Here is a 21,578-nt window from a genome sequence, read left to right as displayed (position 1 = left end):
TTACCTGACACTGACTTATAGGAGTTTAATTCACATGAATTAATGCTTTTTCAAGAAAATTCATAATTTTATGTTGTTTGAGCACCAGTGCAATCCATGATGACCACATTCAAAGCAGAAGGCGGCTGCTAGAGGAACTTCTGTTTCAAATATCCATACATGCTTTGAGGAGGCAATAACACCCCTTAGATTAAGTACATTCAATTTGGCCAGTGATAAAGCATGGAGCATACAACTACAAGTTGAGGCAGGTATTAGGATTCATAATATAGCCTTGTCTAATAGATATGAGGTCATGCTCCTGGTGTAGACAAAGGGTTAGACTGCTGAGAAGATGAGCAAACTGACCACAACACCTCAATCCACAGAGTAATTCAAGTAGGGAGAGGAAACAGAAATGTAGACATAATAAGGGGAAGTACAGTTAAGGGAAATAAATACAGTTCTCTGCAGCAGAGTCATGAAAACTATGTTGCCAACCTGGTGCCAAGGTTATTGACATCTCTTCTGAGCTGAAGAGGATCTTGGAATGGGAAGGGAAGGAAAGGATCTCACTGTCATGGTCCACACAGGTACCATGAATCCAGGTAAGACCAGGAAAGAGGTTCTGCTGAAGGATTACAAGCAGCTGAATAAAATGCAGAACCACATAATCTCCAAATTATCGCCACCTGAGCCACTTGAAATTGACATATGGTAAATAAGATTCGAGGTAAATGTGAGGCACAAAGATTGACATGGAAGAAAGGGGTTCCTATTCATCAGATACAGACACCAACATTGGGGAAAGAGGGAGCTGTTCCATTGGGGCAGATTCCATTTGAAACATGCTGGGACCAGTGTCCTGATAAACTGGGCAATGGAAGTTGTATTGGGGTTTCAAACTAATTGGAGGTTCAATCGAAGGAGGAGCTTTTTAAAACAAAGGAGCAGAGATGCATGGTCATGAACAGACAGCCTATAATCAAAGTGTGACAAGAAGGGGTAGAAAACATACACAAAAGACTGCAGCAGAAATTAGAACCAGGGTTAAGTAATAATGTTAAAAAGTCAAAGCTTAAGACTCTTCAATTGCATGTACACAGCACTATTAATAAGATAAATTGCTTTGATGGCTCGAGAACAAATGACTATCACTCAATAGCTATGAGAAGATGTGATTAAATATTGGCCAAGAGTGTGGACTTCTTTATTTAAGAGTAACTGACATTCTGGAAGAACATAAAAAGGTGGAGTAGCAGTTTTGTTAATAAAGGATAGTATCAGTACAATTGTCATAGTGATTTAAGTGCAAAATATCATTGTGTGGAATCAGCTTGGGTGGAAATAAGGGATAGCAAGTCAAAGAGGTCACCAAAGAATTGCCTCAATGCAGAGAAGGAAATATAAATCAGCAAACAATGGAAATTTGCAAGAAGGGCACAACAATTGTCATGGGTGATTTTAATCTGCACAATGACTGGATAAATCAGATGGGCAAGGATAAAATGAAAGACAAATTTCTCGAGTGTATTAGGGATTGATTCTTAGAGCAGTATGCTGCAGAACCTACCCAGGATCAGGATATTTTACATCCAGTAATGTGCAATGAGGTAAGATTAATAAGAGATCTAATAGTTAAGGACTCTCTAGGGGACAGCAATCACAACATGGTAAAATTTAAAATTCAGTTTAAGGAAGAGTAACTTGGGTCTCAAACTAGTGTCCTCAAATTTAAAAGCAATTATTAAGGTACGTTGAAAGAGCTGTTTGAAGTGAACCAGGAAATAGGCTCAAGGGATGTTGCTCGATCAGCAGTGGCAGACATTTAAGCAGATATATAATGTTCAGTAAAAGTTTATTCCAGCCAAAATTAAGGACTCAATAAGAATGAAGCATCAATGGATCACAAAGGGGGTCAAGGAGAGTACCCATTCAAAAACAAAGGCATACAAAGTGGCAAAAGGGCTGTTGTGGTGAATTGGTAATGCCATACCTCTGAGCCATGAGGTCTGGATTCATGTTTCATCTGCGCCAGAGATGTGCAATGACATTCCTGAATCGTTGATTAAAAATAAATAAAGTGACAATAACGAGTGGTAGGCAAAAGGATTGGGCATCTTTTTTTTTTTTAGGAACCATGTGGCTAAAAAGCTTATATAGAGAGAGAAAACGGAGCATGAAAATAAATTGCTAAGAAAAATAAAAACAACAGCAAGAGTGTACACACTACTTATATGAATGCAAAAGGCGAGTAGCTAAACTAAGTTTAGGACCCTTGAAGGATGTAGCTGGGGAATTAATAATGGGTAACAGAGAAATGGAAGATAATTTGAACAATTCAAATTTGAATGCAGAATACAGGGTTAATGGCAGGATTCTTGGCAGTGTGGAGGAACAGAGGGATCTCGGGGTCCACGTCCATAAATCCCTCAAAGTTGCTACCCAAGTTGTTAGGGTTGTTAAGAAGGCGTATGGTGTGTTGGATTTCATTGGCAGGGGAATTGAGTTTAAGAGCTGCGAGGTTATGCTGCAGCTTTATAAAACCCTGGTTAGACCACACTTGGAATATTATGTTCAGTACTGGTTGCCTCATTATAGAAAGGATGTGGAAGCTTTAGAGAGGGGGCAGAGGAGATTTACCAGGATGCTTCCTGGACTGGAGGCCAGGTCTTATGAGGAAAGGCTGAGGGAGCTAGGGGTTTTCTCATTAGAGCAAAGAAGGATGAGAGGTGATTTGACAGAGGTGTACAAGATGATGAGAGGCATAGATAAAGTGGATACCCAGAGATATTTTCCCCGAGGTGGAAATGACTATTATGAGGTGGCATAATTTTAAGGTGAATGGAGGAAGGTATAGAGGAGATGTCAGAGGTAGGTTCCTTACACAGAGAGTGATGGGTGCGTCGAATGCACTGCCGGCGGTGGTAGTGGAGTCAGATACACGAGGGACATTTCAGCGACTCTTGGATAGGCACACGGACGATAGTAAAATGTAGGGTAGTTTGATCTTCGAGTAGGATAATAGGTCAGCACAACACCATGGGCCAAAGGGCCTGTACTGTGCTGTACTGTTCTATGTTCTAATTCAAACCAGTACTTGCCATCACAGTGAGGACACAGTAAACATGTTAAAGATAAAGGATAAACCAGGTGTGTCTATTAGAGGAAATATAGAGTAACAGTCTCTATCAAGAGGGACAAAGTATTTGACAATCTTACGGGACTAAAGACAGACAAATCACCAAGACTCGATAGTCTACACCCAAGGATTTTAAAGGAAATGGCTGCAAAGATCATACAGGCATAGGCTGATATATTCTAAAACTCTCTGGATTCCGGGAGGGTTCCAGTGGATTGGAAAACTGTGAATGTGGTGCTTGTGTTCAAGGAGGGAGGGAGGGAGAGTGACAGAAAGCAGGATACTTCAGGACAGTTAGCCTAACTGGGTAAAGTTGCCATTATTAAGCAAGAAACAATACGACATTTAGAAAAGCTTAACAAAATCAAACAACATTGTTTTTTGAACAGAAAATCATTTGAGACAGATTTATTCAAGTTTTTTGCAGATATAACAAGCAGAACCAAGAGTATTTGGTTTTCAAAGTCATTTGATAAGGCACCACATAAAAGGTTATTTCTCAAGATGGAAGCTCACGGTATTGAGGGTCATGTATTAGCATGGACTGACGATTGGTTAACATACATAACACAGAGTAGGGAACAACAACTCTCTCCGGTTGGAAAGACAAAAACCAGTGGAGCGCCACAAGCATTAGTGCTAAGGCCTCATTTATTTTCTGTGTTAATAACTTGGAGGGGCAGAGTCAAATGTATTCAAATTTGTTACTAATTTAAAAACAGGTGGGAGGACACATTGCAATGAGGATATAAAGAATCTCCAAGAGGATATAGATAGGTTGAGTGAGCAGGCAAAACTTGGCACAAAGAGTATAATAAAGGAAAATGTGAGCTCATGCACTCTAGTAGGAAGAATCAAAAGGCAGATTGGTTATTTAAAATGGACAGAGCAGAGGGTGTTCTTGAGCATGAAACACAAAAAGTTAGCGTGCAGGTGCAGCAAGTAACTAAGGAGGCAAAAGGAATTTTGAGTTTTATTGCTTGGAGTTTAAAAATTGAGAAATATTGTTACAATTTTTAAATTCCACAATCTGCCATGGCAGGATACAAACCTAGGTCCCCAGAACATTACTTGGGTCTCTGGATTAATAGCCTAGCAGTAATACCACGAGGCCATTGCTTCCCTGACGTTAGTAATGTCTTTCTATCTCAAGGGCATATAACCTTTTTTTTAAAAAGCAGAGAGAGAAGGAACCAGGGCTTAAAAAGAATCATAGTATAATTAGACATAGACAATGTGATTTTCTGGAAAACAGATCTATTTAAGTTACTTGAGGATGAAATGAGCTGAGTGGATAAAGGGAAACTAACTGCAGTAGTATATTTGTGTTCTGAAAAGCGAGTTGATGATGGGCCGCAAAAAAGATTGTTGCACTAGATAAGGGAGGAATATATGGCCATATGTGGAAAATTGATCAAAGGACAGAAAACAGAAAGTTGTAATAAACAAATCAACTTCAGATTTGCAGACCGTTTGTCATGAGGTGTTGTAAGGATCAGGGCTGCGGCCTCAGTGTTACATCCTGTCTCTCAACCCCTCTCTTTTCCTTTAAATTTGCCTTTTTGATCATGCTTGTGGTCACTTTCCCAAATATTTTGTGACTGTCAAATTACAGTTCTGTGAAATCTTGATTTTTGACTATATATGTAATTGGTCTGGTATGAAGACAAGTTTTAATTTATTCTAGATGTTTTATGAGCTTGGATCTTTACAGTGTAAGGAAACCTGATAAGTGTTCTTTGTGTATAACAATAAACTTTGAAAAAGCAACAATAAAGCTTACATATTTCTTTCTACTTCTGTTTTACAATTGTTAAACCGGAAGGGATTTATTTGTGTGATGTCACATTATTACTTCAGAATAACTGATGTGTAGAGAATAATGGACCACAAAGGGCATTCTGCTCTTTGCATCCAGATGTCACCTCAATGAAAAAATGAATTGTGTCATGTTTCTATTGATAATTTCTGGATCAGATATAATAGGGTTTGGCGTTTAATTTGGATTAAGGCTGATATCCTTCTACAGAACTCATGACTAAAATCCAATGGTGGATGAAGCAGTTTATTTATTAGAACAGAGAGAACTAGGGGTTCAGGTACACAGTTCATTGCAAGGTACACCATAGGTAAAGGCGGTGTTTGGCACACTTGCCTTCATTGCTCAGACCTTTGAGTAAAGATATCATGTTGTGGTTGCACACATGTTGGTGAGGTCACTTTTGGAGTATGGTGTACAGTTCTGGTCTCCTTGCTATAGGAAGGATATCATTAAACCGAAGAGGGTGCAGAAATGATTTAAAAGAACATTACCAGGACTGCAGGGTTTGAGATCTAAAGAGAGGCTGGATAGGCTGGGACGTTTTTTCACTGGAGAAAAGGAGGTTGAGATTGAGGTTTTTAGAAGAACAAGGGGGGGATCTTATAGAAACATATAAAATAATGAGGGGAATAGATAGGATAGAAGCAGGGAGGTTGTTTCCACTGGCAGATGAAACTAGAATTAAGAGGCATAGCATCAAAGTAAGGGGAAGCAGACTTAGGACAAAGGGTTGTGAACCTGTGGAATTCCCTGCCCAATGAAACAGTTGAGGCTAGCTCATCGGATGTTTTTAAGGCAAAGATTGATAGGTTTTTGAACAGTAAAGGAATTAAGGGTTATGGTGAGCAGGCTGGTAAGCGGAGCTGAGTCCACAAGAAGATCAGCTACGATCTTATTGAATGGCGGAACAGGCTCAAGGGGCCAGTTGGCCTACTCCTGCTTCTACTTCTTATGTTCTTATGTTTATAACATCACAGATAAGGTGAACAGCCAAATTCTTTTCACTAGGGTAGGGCAGGTCAAAACTACACAGAATAGTTTTGAAGTGAGAGGAGAAAGATTTGAAAGGACCTAAGGGTGGAACTTTGTCACACAGAGTGGTTCATATATGGAATGAACTGCCAGAGGAAGTGGTGGATGCAGGCACAGTTACAACATTTAAAAGACATCTGAACAGATACATGAATAGGAAAGTTGAGTGTGATATGGGCCAACACAGTCAAATGAGACTAGTTTAGTTTGGGAAACTTGGTTGGCATGGACAAGCTGGACCAAAGGGTCTGTTTCCATGTTACATGAATCTATAACTACACAGGATGTTGGTGAAGCCACACTTGGAATACGCATGTAGATTTTGTCCCCATATTTAAGTAAATATTACTGGTTTTGGCAGTTCAACAGAGAATCATTAGGCACATTCCTGGGATGAAGGGAATGACTTATCAAGAGTAGCTAAACAGTTTAGGCCTTTATTCATTAGAGTTCAAAAGAATGGGGGTATTGAAACGTAGAAGATTCTGAGAGGGCCTGACAGGCTAGATGTTGAGATGTTTACACAAGTGAGGGAATCGCAAACTAGGGGATACAGTTACACAATAAGGGGACATTCATTTAAAAACTGAGATCTAAAAGACTCTTCTTTTTCCAGAGAGTAGTCAATATGTGGAATTGACTGCCCAGAAAGTTGTGGAAGAAAGATCACTACAAAAAATTAATGAGGAAGTAAACAGATTTTTGAAATATTGGAGGATTAGGACTAGCATGAAATAGGAGCTGAGGCCTGAGGCGTTTAGCCACGATCTTACTGAATGGTGAAACAGATTGATGAGCCAAATGGCCTACTCATGCTCGTGTCATATATTATTATGCTCCAAAAAGTAAACGTTCCACTCAATCGTCTGCCCCAGATAACTTCATTATTAACCCCATCAACTCTGAAGAAAGCAATCTGAATTTATGAAAAATGCAAATCAATCTTACTTACTGAAAGGCAGGTTCTCCATAAAAAGATGACAAAAGTAATGATTCCTATAATAGAAGTCATCAAGATGGGCTCCCAGGGAACTCCATAGAAATCAGGACCTGGCCTCATTTCTTCAGGCAAAGAGGAAATGAGCTGGGAAAGAGAAAAATAATATTCTTTAAAAAAGGATTGCCTGTTACTTGCACAGAGCACTGTACTCCTATTACCCATTTCTTCATACAACTATAAAGCACCTTAAGGTGACTGTCTACATAAAAGATGCAACAAACAAGTGATGCTACAGATCATGCCTATATCTGGGATTATGAAACTAGGGAGTTCAGTCCAATATTGGAATACAAGAGGCAACAGTTGAGAAAGCACTGAAATAACACTTATATGAATGCCTGTAAATATATTTCCCCAATATGCATCATTGATAGCTACAGGCAATTACTGCACTATAGTGCCCTGTATGTTTCAACAGGCTGGTAACTTGGATTCTTTTTCATTGTTCAATTAATGGAATGCCAACTTACCCATGGACATATGCCTCAAGGCAACACTGGACTGGAACAAAAGTCAGCTCTTGCAAAAAGGAGGTAACCTCAACTCAGTGAACACAGGAAGTGGCTAACATACAACTAACTCTCTCAGAGATTGAGAAAGATTGAAAGCTACTTAGAAACAAGATTAAAAAAGGAATGTCACGTACAAAATTCAGTTAAAATGCTTCATCCCTTTATGGTTTTTAAAAATGAAATACTGACTCAATCTCACAACAAGTTTACCATTTTATAATGGAGATTCCAACAGATGCTGAAATGTGCAACTAAATTAATAGTGAAACTAGTGACATTAGGAGAAAACTGGATGAGGATTGGCAATTGTTTCACTTCAGCAAAATTATTTTCAAATTTTCAACTGGCTGACATATTAAAAAAAGGGATAACAGTAGATGCATTGTCTACAAGGGACTAAAGAATCAAACTTGGTATCACTTCTAACAGATCACTAGGTAGAACAGACATCAATTAAGTTCACTCCACAATATGGCACTCTATCACAGATCATGCAATTACTAACTTATTCCATGTTGAACAGAATTTTCTCCAGTCTACATAAACTTCTTAATATTCTACTTTTCTAAAGTTATTGTATGTTTTAAACGGCAAACAGATAAATCACTGCCCTTTTCAAATGCAGAGAAATGAAACAGTCAAAATCATGCACATAATAAAGGCACTTGCAACTCGCAATACACAGGGACGGAGGTCTTCATGATAAATTCATTAAGACACACAACTGACAGACATTCAAATATTAATTTTTCAATCAATTAGTTGTAATGGCAGGGACTTCACCAGTTCCTTCTCCTACTGCCGTAAAAAGAACGTGAACTCCTTAAATGCGAATATTCAGTAAAATTATCCAGATTTAAAAAAAAGGAACTTGTCTTTTTGGAACACATTTACAAACTGAACTTCCAAAAATATACACATCAAATTTTCTTGTACAGCAAACAGATTAGGGTAGGAGGGCAAAATAGACTCTTCACAAGATATAAATCTTGTGAGACAGTCTAACACTAAGCAAATTTTGTTCCAAATTTTGGAAAACGTTAAGATCAAAGCCAACCACCCTCAAACAGGAAAACAGTTAGAATTAGAATCAAATCACCCCCAGAGGATTCAGGAAAGCCGAGACTCTCGTCATTAAAAATATGAGATGTTGTTGTGATTACAAAATAGATGGTGAATAACACTGCTAGCATGTCACACAGCAACTATAGCAAAATTCCAACTAATATCATATGAATATTAATTTGAAACAAGTGACATCAACTTTCTCAAGAATTAATAATATATAATGCAGCAACCCCAGATTAAATATCTGTTTGAAGCGATTAGAGAAGGCCACCACCAGTCTTGCAGACATGTTCTACTATACTTAGCCTTCCTGCTCCTCTGATGCTGCTTGGCCTGCTGTGTTCATCCGGCTCTACACCTTGTTATCGCAGATTCTCCAGCATCTGCAGTTCCCACTATCTCTTCTACTATACTATGGAGTTTTACCTATAACTTTTCGTAGTTAGAGAGAGAGAAATTTGAAATCAGCTAAATACTGGTTTCGCTTCTCACATAACGGCAAGATTATTTTAATACACAGCAGTTTAATAAACACAGCTATTGTATTGAACACATGGAGCAAACCCAAGATGCATAGCATTTAAATTTAACAGGACCAGGATCTGAACCAGGTCTAAAGGGTATACCAGATACTGTATCATTCTCCTGTCAGCTTGCTTACTGACATGAACCAATCTTGAGCTTGGTTGAACTAAACTTAGAGTAAGCCCAAATCAACAGGTTTAGGGGACATATGTAAACCAGGGAATAAAAGCTTAACAGATTACTCAGGCTACATTACTGTTGTACAACATAGAACGTCCAGAATCTCAGAATCCCTATAGTGCAGAATGAGGCCATTTGACCCATTAGGTCACCAATGACCCTCCAAAAAGCATCCCACCCAGAACCACTACCACAAATGTCCTTCCCTAAATAATATAACATTAGTCAAACAGATGGATTTTGACGACAATTAATGGCTGCTTAGTGGTCACCATTACTGGACTGGCCTTCCACATTGATCAACTGAATATAAGTGTAAGAAAATACTAAAACTACAAAGTTCCATTGCACTCTACCCTAATTACTCAGACTTAGAAACTCAGTATACTCTGATATTCAGATCAAGACACTCCAAAAAAATTCAAAGCTGAGTCTGGGAAATATGAATAGAGATCTTGTTATGGGTCCTAATGTTTTCCAAATAAATACTCAAATGAGCATACATGATGCACCTCAGCCATTTGCAAATTGTAACCATGAGCTACTCAAAACAGGAATTACCATTTGACTGCACTTTTCTGCCTCAATGGTTGATCGCAAGGCACCAGCCAACAAAACAGCCTAATGGGAAAATAAACTAGCCTGACGTTGCATTATATTATAATCCAGATCACAGACATAAATAGCGTGGCGAGATATGCAAATAAATTTAGTGCTGTCTATATAAAGCTGCGTATCAATGTGTACGCACATATTTCACTTGCGTACACAGTTCAATGTAATACGCGCCGACACTGATAAAAATCACCAGTTGTACCTATCACTGGTCTACAATGGTACCAGGTTTAGTGACAATTCAAACTTCAAAATCATTATCCATCCTCATTCAAAGTCATTCATAGCCCCACTCCAGCCTAGCTCTCCATACCACCCTCATATCTGTGCTGCTCTAATCCTGGCCTCTCAAGCATCACCAATTTTAATCTACTAATGACACCAACAGCAGCAGTACCTCAGCTCTCAAGGCCCAAAGAGGCAGAATTTCCACCTCTTTCACCAATCTCTGGTCTCCTGCCCTAATATTGTTTTTATATATATTGTACATAGGCTCATGAGATGTGGGTGTCATTTGTTGCCCATCCCTAACTGCCTAAAGGGCAGTTAACAGTCTGGAGCCACATGTAGACCGGAACAGGTAAGGATGGTAGACTTTCTTCCATGAAGGCCATCAGTAGACCGCATTGGTTTTTACGACAACTGGCAGTCACTATTAAACTCACTTTTTATTCCCAATTTTTACTGAATCCAAAATTTCCCCAGTTGCCACTGTGGGATTTGAACCCATGTCCCAAGAGAATTTTTGATGCTTTTTGATTTTAAATTACCAGTTCAGTTACAATGGATGCCATTGCCACCCCCTAATAGAATACACTATATTCAAAATTATACAATTCATTAATGTACAGTACATGTGCATGTCTGTCCTCAGACATTTTCAAAACCTGTCAAAAATCAAGAAAACTATCAAGATCATCTTTCTGGAACCAAACCCTACCCAGCCTGACTACACTTCACTTTAGCAGCACACTTCATAGCTGATATTTGATGCTTTCTCAAGATGTCAAGCTAGCTATTCAATTACAAAACAACTTCTATTCAAGATCCACTATTTTACTCGAGTAACTATGCATCAGCATTAAACACACTTTAAAGGGGTTTCATCTGCAACCAAAGGACAAACGTATATGAATTAACTACCATAAAAATTACATTGTTACGTACATAGTTATCGTGTCATTACTTTGACACTTGTAGAAAGTTAAATGTTTGAGCCACAGAATGGATCGTATACTTGGTTGTCCTTATGTAACTTGTATTGTTATATAGCACCTTTAATAGACAATATCCAAAGGCACATCAGAGGATTGCAATCATAAAAAACCTGATACCAAGCCAAAGATGCTGTTGGGACAGGTGATCAAACAGTTGGTCAAAACACAGGTTTTAGAGAGGTTCTTTAAGGCTGAGAGGTTTCTGGAAATAATTCCAAACCTAAAGTCCTTAGAGGGCTGATGGAACGGTCACCAACTGTGGAATGAAATAAGTTTTTTTCAAATCATTCACTGGATGCGAATATCAGTGACTAGGCCAGCATTTATTTCCCATCGATAACTGCCCAGGGGACAGTTAAAAGCCACCACATTTCTGTAGCTCTGGAGCCACATATAGACCAGACCAGGTAAGGATGGCAGTTACCTTCCCGAAAGTGCATTAGTGAACCAGTTGGATTTTGTTAACAGAGGTAAAAGGAACACATGAGGTTGTAGGCAGTCACAGGCAGGAAGGCAAAAAGCCATTGTGGGAACAGGAACAAAAAACGAAAGTTATAAAACTAAAGGGCTGCTGTATCTAGAGCAAGTGCAAGTAACTTCCAATTATAAAGCAATTTTTGGATGAATTTGTAGGAAGTATTACCTTGCTATTTTTTCTCTCACATGGTTGGGACTATATGTTTAAAGTTAGCTCTGATATATTTACACCCAGATTGCAAATGTGATATTCATGAAGCCAGTGTTACCAATACTAGTTACATGCATGGCAGTACCAAGTTCAAATTTACTTTTATTTAAATCATTTACAGCACGTGGATGTCACCTGCAAGACCAGTATTTGTTACCAATTACTAACCGTCTTTGGAAAGTAGTGGTGATCAACTATCTTGCATCTTTATGGGGACAGACCCACAATGCGTTTTCTGTTGCAGTTTAGCGCAACTTCTTCTATTTGTTGATTGGATGTGGGTGTCACTGGCTGTGGTAGGACTTAAAGTCCACCTCCAATTGCCCTGGAACTGTGTGGCTCAGGAGACCATTTCAAAGAGCAGTTTAAAGTCAACCACATTACTGAGTCTGGATCACACATAAGCCACACAAGGAATTTTATTCCTTAAAAGAACATGAACGAACCATTTTTTAAAAATATAACAATCTTTTATTATGTTCCAACAATCTGGAAGTTTTGTGGTCACTGCTTCTATTCCTCGTCTATTGCACGATGAGAATTTAAAATGTCCCTTACTCCAAACGCTGATCCAGTAACATCACTATGCTACCCCTGTCTAAACAAACTGATGATCCAATTACACAGGGTAAGTGGGTAGATGGTACAAGTTGGAGACTGACAGCATGAAGCTCTGAAGCCTTGGCCAAGCACAGAGAGGGGTGAGCTAACCCATTCACATAACACTTCCTTGCTTGTGAACCCGCGCCCCCCACCCCCCACACTCTCTCTCTCTCTCTCTCTCTCTCTCACACACACACACACACACACACACACAGAAACTGACCTGGCCGATCCGGCCCACCACAGAAGAGTACATAACCGCAGCAGCTGCGGCTGCGGACGCCGGTGGCTGCAGCTCATGAGGCGGCGACTCCTGCTCCAAGACCATGGCGGACCGGGGAAAGGGTTGAACTTTGACCGGTATTGAAGCGGTGTGGGGGGGGAGGGGGGTGGGTTGTGGTTGAAGTCGGGCAGTGAGGCCTAAACCGATGTCAGGACCTCGGCCCCATGTTGGCGAACGGTCAACAACCGCCGCTCGAACACGTCAACACAAAACGAGGCGCGCTACCGGCCCCCGGACACTCAACGGCGCGCGCTCACACGGCCAGCGGACTTCCGGCTCCACTTCCCCCTTGCTCGGTGTGCCTCCCTCCCCAAACAGCGCCACCCCTCGGCACTGCAACTTTGAGAAAGCCAGTTTACTTCCCTTGATTCCCACTTGACTCGTCTGCTTAGTCTCTCGGTCTAGTGCTGCCAAAATGTACGTTAAATAGAAATACAAAAAAAAGCCTCAAAGCAATCAACCAAACTCCTGCGGACGCTTGAAACTGTTGAAATTAAAATGCCAGAAATACTCAGCAAGTCGGGTGCTTGCAAGGAACGTCGAGAAAGGCAACAGGGAGCTTCATTAAGTGCCTAATCAGGAAGAGACAGGCTGAAGTGAATAGAGATTTCTTATAGAATGACAATGGAAAATAATAATGGGGAAACCAGGAAATGGCAAAGGCGTTGTATAAATACTTTGCATCGGCCTTCATGGTAGAAGGCACTCATAGCACTCATAACCAAGGGGCAAAAAAGGAGGATGTTGCCAGACCTGCTGAGCTTCTCCAGCAATTTGTTTTTATTAAGATTTTTAATCTGTAAAGGAATCAAGGGTTATGAGAAAAAGACACAAAAGTGGAGTTGAGGATAAACAGATCAGCCATGATCTCAGTGAACGGTGGAGCAGACTCAATGAGCTAAATAGTCTAGTTCTGCTCTGAGGCAATTTTGATAGAACAAGAAATAGAATTAATCTTTCTACAGAGACTGCCTGACTTGAATGCTTTTGGGAGTTTCTGTTTATATTATGAATTCAAAACCAAATTTTTATTTTTTCCAGCTTCAAGAAAATTTCACATATCCTTCTTTGAAAGCTAACTCAGGCCGTTTGAGGCTTCATTTGCATCAGCCCTTCTACCCGATGCTCCAGCATCTCTCCCAAATGGCCATTCTTGACAAGACATTGTGTTGGTAAATTATTCAACCACAGAGGCCATTACAACCATTCATAACCATGGCTTCTGACTTCCATAAACTCTACAAAGGGTGAAAGGACAGCAATTAAACTGGTAACATTGCACTGGGGCTACAATTTGCCATTCACAGGTACCTACCAGCATAGAATCTAACACTTTCCTCAACTGTATGACATTAATTAGTACCTATCCCGACTCAGCCACACTGGTTTCACCTCAATAGAAAAAGCTGCAATATTCTGGAGAATCTTCTCCAATTAATGATTTAGATTCATTTTCATATGAATGGTAAGTGGAGCCACCAAGTGGCAGCTCACAAATGACAACACACTAGTCTGGAGAGATCCAAGTTGGATTGCCACACATTTAGCATCAGAAGGTCGAGAGAATAGGCTCCTCAATACATGAGAGGGTAGGGGTGAGGAAAGCAGAAAGATCAGCAGCTGAATATGCAGAAAAGCCACAACTCATCAATGTCCACATTCAAACATTAAGCACTGTCAACTTATGTGTCAAAAAGGTGGCTGTGTCTTTGGAACCACAGCCCTCAAGGAGTTGGAGGGGAAAGGTGACTGGAGGAAAAATAAAAGTACTTACATGTCCTGAGAGAGATTGAACGACAGGCCACACATTACCCTTGATGAACAGGACAACAGCATCCATCACCGTGACAGTCCACGATAGGAATGGACCTCTCTCTTGCAGCTGACTCGTGTCCATTACCACACGGTTATCCAGGATGGAATGAGTGTCTGGGGTTCAATTAGAACACATGTTTTAAAGGACTTATTTAGCACCAGTGAATGTACAATTACAGTCATCCAATAATGAAGTATAGGAACAGGAGGTTGACATTCAGTCCCCTTGAGATTGTTCTGCCATGAATATCTGTACCTAACAAAAATCCAAAAATCTTAGATTTAAAAATCAACAATTGATCTAGAGCCAGGTGCCATTTGCAAACAATAACCTATCCCATTTCACTCCTTTTAGGGCAGGGAAATAATTTCAAGTTTCAAAACTCTCCAAGCTTATCACTTATTCATTTTCTCTGACCTTTTGCACTTTTCCATGATCTGTTGCTAGCAATTCTTGATGTTAGTTTGGAGTAACTGTCCCCATTCACTGGGGACACTGCAGTTCTTAGCTCCATGTATATCTCCCTGCAGTTTGAAAACAGCAAGTCATGACAGCTCTAATTTCTAGTTTTAAGCCAACTTCTTGTATGTTCTGCTGCAGAGCCCTTTTAGCTTCAAAATTTGCTAACTACCCTAACACATGGTATTTTAACACAAGGCTTTCAAAGTCCATACATATAATGGTCTTTGAATTGGAGATAGAGCTAATCTGTTGGTTCTATGGATTCCTCTGGAAACAATTGTTCATTTGCTGCAAAACAGAGACAGTTGGAAGTAGGGATGATCTTCATGTAGCAACACTGGAGAGATGAAGGGAACATGCTGCAGTGGCTAAACTGACATGAATGGGAAGAATTGAAGAGAGGTGGGGGAACCTGATTTTTTAAAATTATTGGCAGGGGGAGCTGCCTTCTTGAGCCACTGGAGTTCATATGGTTGGAGACATCCACGTGGAAGGGAATTCCAGGGTTTTGACACAGTGACAGTGAAGGAATGGCTATTTATTTGCAAGTCCGGATGATAAGTGTCTTGGAGGGCAACTTTGAAGTGGTGGTACTCCCTTGCATCTACTGCCCTTGTCCTGATAGGTGGGTGAATTTGAAGCTACACCTGAAGGAGTCTTGGTCAGTTGCTGCAATACATTTTGTAGATGGTATACACTGTTGGTACCATGCCTCAGCAATTGAGGGAGCTAATATTTGTTTCAGTGGGCTTCCTTATCCTGAATGGTGTCAAGTTTAGTGAGTATTGCTGGAGGCAAGTGGAACATATGAATGCAGAAGCACAAATAGGCCATTCAGCACCTTGAGCTTGCTGTGCCATTGCAGGTCACTGATGATCATCTTACTTTGTAGTGGAATACGACATTATCCCCATTAACACTTGGATGTTACTTATTGATTTCTGATTACTAAACTTGGTCTTTACTGAGAGATTCCTCAGCCTTTCTTTTGGTGGAGGGGTAGGGGGAAATTTACCACTCTGAGTTAAGACGTTCCTCCCTACCTCAGTTTCAAATGGTTTACTTTTTATTCAGAGATTGCATCCCCTGGTGCTAGACCCCACAGCCAGGGAAACATCCTTTCTGCATTTATTCTGTCTAAAAAAAATTCTAAGCTTTGTGATATTACCTCTCATCCTTCAAAAGAATAAAGGTCAACGTCTCATCGTTGCTTTTCATTGGACCTACCCATCACCCGCCAAAGAATCCAATTGATGAACCTCTGTTGCACTCCTTCCAAGGCAAGTATATCCTTCCTTACATGAGGGGCCAGAACTGCATACAATACCAGTGTTCTACACTACTGCAGCAAGATGTTTTTGCTCCTATACTCAAACACTACTGCAATAAGAGGCAGTAATATTTACATTCCAAATTGATTTGATTTGACTTAGTGTTGTCACATGAAGTGAAATACAATGAAAAGTATTGTTTTGCGTGCTATCCCCAGCCTTACGTACGTACATAAAGGCAATAGAACAGAATGCAGAATATCGTGGTACAGCTACAGAAAAGGTGTAAAGAAGGATCAACTCTAATATACGAGAGGTCCATTCCTAAGTCTGGTAACAGCAGGGAAGAAGCTGTTCCTGAATCTGTTGCTATGTGTTTTCAAACTTTTGTATCTTCTGCTTGATAGAAGAGGCTGGAAAAGAGTATAATGGGGTGGGAGGGATCTTTGATTATGTTGGCTGCTTTCCCAAAGCATGCTAGCTTTCAATGACTTATAAACTATGGAACACTCTCCATTTCACAAGTTCATCACATTCCTGATGAACAGGCTTGTAGATGATGGACAGGCTTTGGGGAAATCAGGCAGTGAGTTACTCTCTGCTGAGTTTCCAGCCTCTGAGTTACTCTTGTGGCCACAGCATTGATATGGTTGGTCCACTTAGCCTGATGGGCTAAAGTGATGTTCAGGAGAGAAACTTATAGATTCAAATTTAATTAAAAAACTTGAGTATATAATCTAGGCTGCTTTATTGATGCTGTGCTGAGGGAATGCTTTAGTAGGAGCTGCCTTTCTAGTTATAAACTATGGCATTTTGGAATACTTCATTGTTATTGAAGTACTAGGGGACATTTCTGAGGTAGGTGATAATCTGATTATTGGTGTTTCTTCAATCCTCTCCTCCCATATTAAAAAGGGTTCTCCTTTGAAACCTAGGCAAACAGCAAAGGACCAAAGAACATGAGATTCAAGTTAAATGTATTAGCAATGACGACACTCAAATTTTGAGTTTCGAAGAATGTATCTTGTTGAAGGAAGACTGCAACTAGGAAGTGAGGAATTCCACAGTTAGGACTTTGGGAAATAATAAGTTTGAACAAGGAAATCCGTTGATCAAATCACAAGAGGATTTTTACATTATTTATATACACTACCATTTTAAAGCTTTTCTATCAATGCAAACAGCAATTACTTTTCACTCACCGATTTCTGTCTCCAAGTGGCCAAATTTAGCACCATCTCCCGTTGCTTTCACCTCCTGTTGCTTTCCTTTCAGCAAACTCTCCTCTGCAACATCTCCTCCATAGGACTGTGCTACGTTCTCTTCAAACATCACATCAGAAGGTCCCTTCTGGGGCTCCTCTCCTCCCTCACTAATGTTCAGGATATTCAGTCCTGTCCAAGCCTTATCACCCCCATCCAATTTCCCTCCAACACTTGGAGAAGATGCTTCTCCCTCATGCTCTTTGAGCTTGTTCCATTCAGAAGTTTCTTTCTGATTCTCTTCTACCCTCCTTTTAATTTTTGGAGTTGATGTTCCTAATGCCTCTTCATTACCTTTCAAATCCTTTGGTGTTTGACCAATCTCAGTAAAATTTGAGGAAGACGGTTCAATTCCTGGTGCCTCCTCCTCTTGGCCTGTCATGCTCTCTGAAATTGGATGCTCTTTCTCTGTCTCTTTGACAGTCTCTGAACTACTCACTAACTGTTCATCCTCCTCTGTCTCTGGATAGGCTGCATTCTCTGAAAGGTTTCCAGATTGCATCTCTGCCCATGGCCTTTCACCTTCATCTTCTTCCTGGTTTCTTGCAGAATGTAGTGCATCTTTGGTGAAGACTGGAGAATGCAATCCTCTCACTGGCTCACCATCATTCTTCTCTCCTTGCTGTGCTTCAGCAGCTTCCCTCTCTTGATCTTCCTGGTTGCTGCCAATTAATAATCCTATAGCAAAACAAAAGCAAATATACAACTTTAAAAGTAATGTTTTTCAACCTTGAATTAAGACAGTCTTCCTGCTGTACAATTCAAACAACATTGGTTACGTACATGACAGGGTTGGAGGGTTTGAACTACAGGGAAGAGGCTCAATCGGCTAGGATGTTGGAAACCAAGGAATAACCTTATAGAGGTTTATAAAATCATGAGGGGTATGGATAGGGAGAATAGCAAGGTAGTATTCCCAGGGTAGGGGAATCCAAAACTAAAGGGCATAGGTTTAAGGTGAGAGGGTAAAGATTTAAAAGGGACCAAAGGGGCAATCTTTTCATGCAAAAGGTGCTGCATGTATGGAACGAGCTGCCCTGGAAGTCGTGGAGGTGGGTACAATTACAACATTTGAAAGGGATCTGGACGGGTATATGAATAGGAAGGGTTTAGAGGGATATAGGCCAAGTATTGGCAAATGGGACTAGTTGGACCAAAGGGTCCGTTTCCATGCCCACAACTCCATGACTCTGACTTCACCAAATGACCTTTTATTTTTAAATTTATTCATTCACGGGATGAGGGCGTCGCTGACCAGGCAGCACTTATTGCCCATCCCTACTTGCCTATAGGGCAGTTCAGAGTCAACCACATTGCTGTGGGTCTGGAGTCACATCCAAGTCAGACCAGGTAAGGATGTCAGTTTCCTTCCCCAAAGGACATTAATGAACCCAGATAGGTTTTTCCAACAATTGATAACGTGTTCATGGTCATCATTAGATTCCTAATTCCAGATATTTTAATTAATTCAAATTCCACCATCTGCTGCGGCGGGATCCAAATGCAGGTTGCCATAATGTTATTTGGGTCTCTGGATTAACAGTCCAGCGATAATACCACTAGGCCATTGCCTCCCCTTTCTGTTTAAACAGGCAAAAAAAATCCATGCTAACCAACTAAGGAGCTCAATGCTTTACTCACCATTGCAAAACTCACCAAAAGCAGGAACTCTTCTTCTCTACTCTAACCAATACTTTGCACTCTATTTGCTCATAGCTAGAAATGCTTAAGTCATTGGAACCTATTCCGAGCACAACTTAAGTTCTTAGATCTACGTTAAATGCAGGACTACACTCACTCCAAAGGCCACAACAGGAGATTTCTTCTGCACTCCGCTTTAGCTTGTGTTCAATGTATGCTGTTGAAGTGACCTTCAGGAAACCCCCTTCATCAACTGTCAACTCAATGTAAACCCTAAATTCACTCAGGGCACGACAACTGCGCAAGCTCAACTAGCAACTCCCTCACAGTCTGCCCATGCCCCTCAAACTTGTACACCTTCATCACATCGCCCGTCAGTCTTCTCTGCAAACAACCCAAGTCTATCCTACCTTTCCTCATAACTTAAATTTTCCATCCCAAACAGTATCCTGGTGAATCTCTTCCACACTCTCTCCATGCAATCACATCCTTCCTGTAATGCGGTGACCAGAACTGCACACAGCACTCTAACTGCGGTCTCACTATTCTTCTATACAACTCCAACATGACTTCCCTGCTTTTGTAATCTATGCCTTGATCGATAAAGGCAAGTGTCCCATATGTCTTTTTCATCACCCTACTATCATACCCTTCCACCTTCGGAGATCTATGGACAAACACTCCCAAGGTCCTTTTGTTCCACAGAACTTCATAGTGTCATGCCGTTCATTGTATACTCCCTTGTCCAGTTACTCCTTCCAAGGTGCATCACCTCACACTTTTCAGGGTCAAACTCCATCTGCCACTTATCTGCCCATTTGACCATCTCACATATCTTCTTGCAGCCCAAGCCACTCAATTTTCACCAATAACCACCCGGCCAATCTGTGCATCATCCACAAACTTACTAATTCAACTCTGCACGCAGTCATCTATGTCTTTATATAAATGACAAATAAAAGGGGACCCAGCATAGATCCCTGTGGTGCCCTGCAATCTCCACCCTTGCCTCCAAAAGCAGTCTGCAAAACAATTCATCTGGACCTGGAGATTGGTCCACATGTCTGCCAAAACATTCAATACCTTGTCCTTCCCCCTGTCAATTTTCTCAAGCACCCTGCAGTCTCTCCCACTGGGCTCCATACCTTCACCTTCATTCTCTTGGGTGAAGACAAATGTGAAGTGTTGGTTCAACACTCTAACCGTGTCTTCTGGATCCACTCACAGATTGCCCTCTTGGTCCCTAATGGGCCCTACTCCGTCCCTGGTTGTCTTCTTATCCTTGTTATACTTATACAGTATCTTGGGATTTTCTCTCCTTCTACCAGATAGAGTTTTCTCACATCCCCTCTTTCCTTTCCTCAGGGCTCCACCTTGCCCTTTCTGCAGTCCACTAATGCCTCTACTGATTTGTTCCCCTTGTACCTGCTAAAAGCCTTTTCTCCCCCTTATCTATCATGAATATCTCTCGTCATTCATGGTTTTCTGGGCATGTTGCTCCTTTGAACCCTCTTCCTTCTTCCTCTTCCTCCACCTCCTCCTCCTCTTCCCCCTCCAACCCTATGGCTCTCTGTAGGACACGGGACACAGTTTCAGAGATGGAAATTGTTGATTTTAACAAATATGTTATCAAAAGTTTCTCCTATGGTCAAATATGACACTAAGATTTCAAACTACAGACAGTTCCCAGAGACAGGGAGCGTGTTGATGCATTTTAATTAATGATAAGCTAGAAGCTCTAGGGGTCCAAGCCTGGCATAATTTCTAAGGAGGCTTGACAGGTTAGGCGCAGAGATGACATTTCTCCTTGTCGACCAACCCAGAACTGGGGGGCCTGTTTCAAAATTAGTGGCCTCTCATCTGAGAGAGAACAAGAGGAACGTCTTCCCTGAGGGTCAGTAACATTTAGAATTCTCATTCCCAAGAAACAGTGGAGGGCTGTGTCATAGTTAAAGTTAATTTAGACACATGTTCGATTGACAAGGGATTAAAAGTCTTATGTGGGGTGCGGGGTGGGAGGCGCGGGGAAGTGTTGGTGGTGGTACAGGCAGGAAAATCACATTTAAGTCACAATCAGATCAGCCATGATCTTACTGAATGACAGAATGGTTATAAGACCAAATGACATAGAAGCAGAAATTAGGCCATTCAGCCCATCGAGTCTGCTCTGCCATTCAATCATGTTTGATAAGTTCCCCAACCCAATTCTCCCACTTTCTTCCCATAACCCTTGATCCCCTTGACAATCAAGAACCTATCTATCTCAGTCTTAAATACACTCAATGACCTGGCCTCCACAGCCTTCTGTGGCAGTGAATTCCATAGATTTACCACCAATTTCTCCTTATCTGCATTCTAAAAGATATTCCCTTTACTCTAAGGCTGTGCCCTTGGGTCCTAGTCTCTCCTACCAACGGAAACATCTCCAATCTGTCTAGGCCATTCGGTATTCTGCAAGTT

The 21,578-nt window shown here is 40.8% G+C and overlaps 1 protein-coding gene across 1 annotated transcript in view; it reads right to left on the bottom strand.

Moving 5' to 3' along the window:
- Positions 1 to 21,578, bottom strand: part of LOC109933771 (transport and Golgi organization protein 1 homolog) — a 97,763-nt gene that overhangs the window by 58,007 nt on the left and 18,178 nt on the right. Inside the window, exons 5-7 of the mRNA XM_048596583.1 lie at positions 17,418 to 18,155; positions 14,441 to 14,595; positions 6,928 to 7,059 (exon numbers count right to left, since the gene is read on the bottom strand). Coding sequence (XP_048452540.1) covers positions 6,928 to 7,059; positions 14,441 to 14,595; positions 17,418 to 18,155 — 1,025 coding nt within the window. The remainder of the gene's footprint in view (positions 1 to 6,927; positions 7,060 to 14,440; positions 14,596 to 17,417; positions 18,156 to 21,578) is intronic.

The sequence above is a fragment of the Rhincodon typus genome, chromosome 5, assembly GCF_021869965.1.
Source record: "Rhincodon typus isolate 14 chromosome 5, sRhiTyp1.1, whole genome shotgun sequence".
In the NCBI taxonomy this organism is placed as follows: domain Eukaryota; kingdom Metazoa; phylum Chordata; class Chondrichthyes; order Orectolobiformes; family Rhincodontidae; genus Rhincodon; species Rhincodon typus.
Note: the sequence above shows the minus strand (reverse complement) of the source record. Positions and strands in the feature narration are given on the sequence as shown.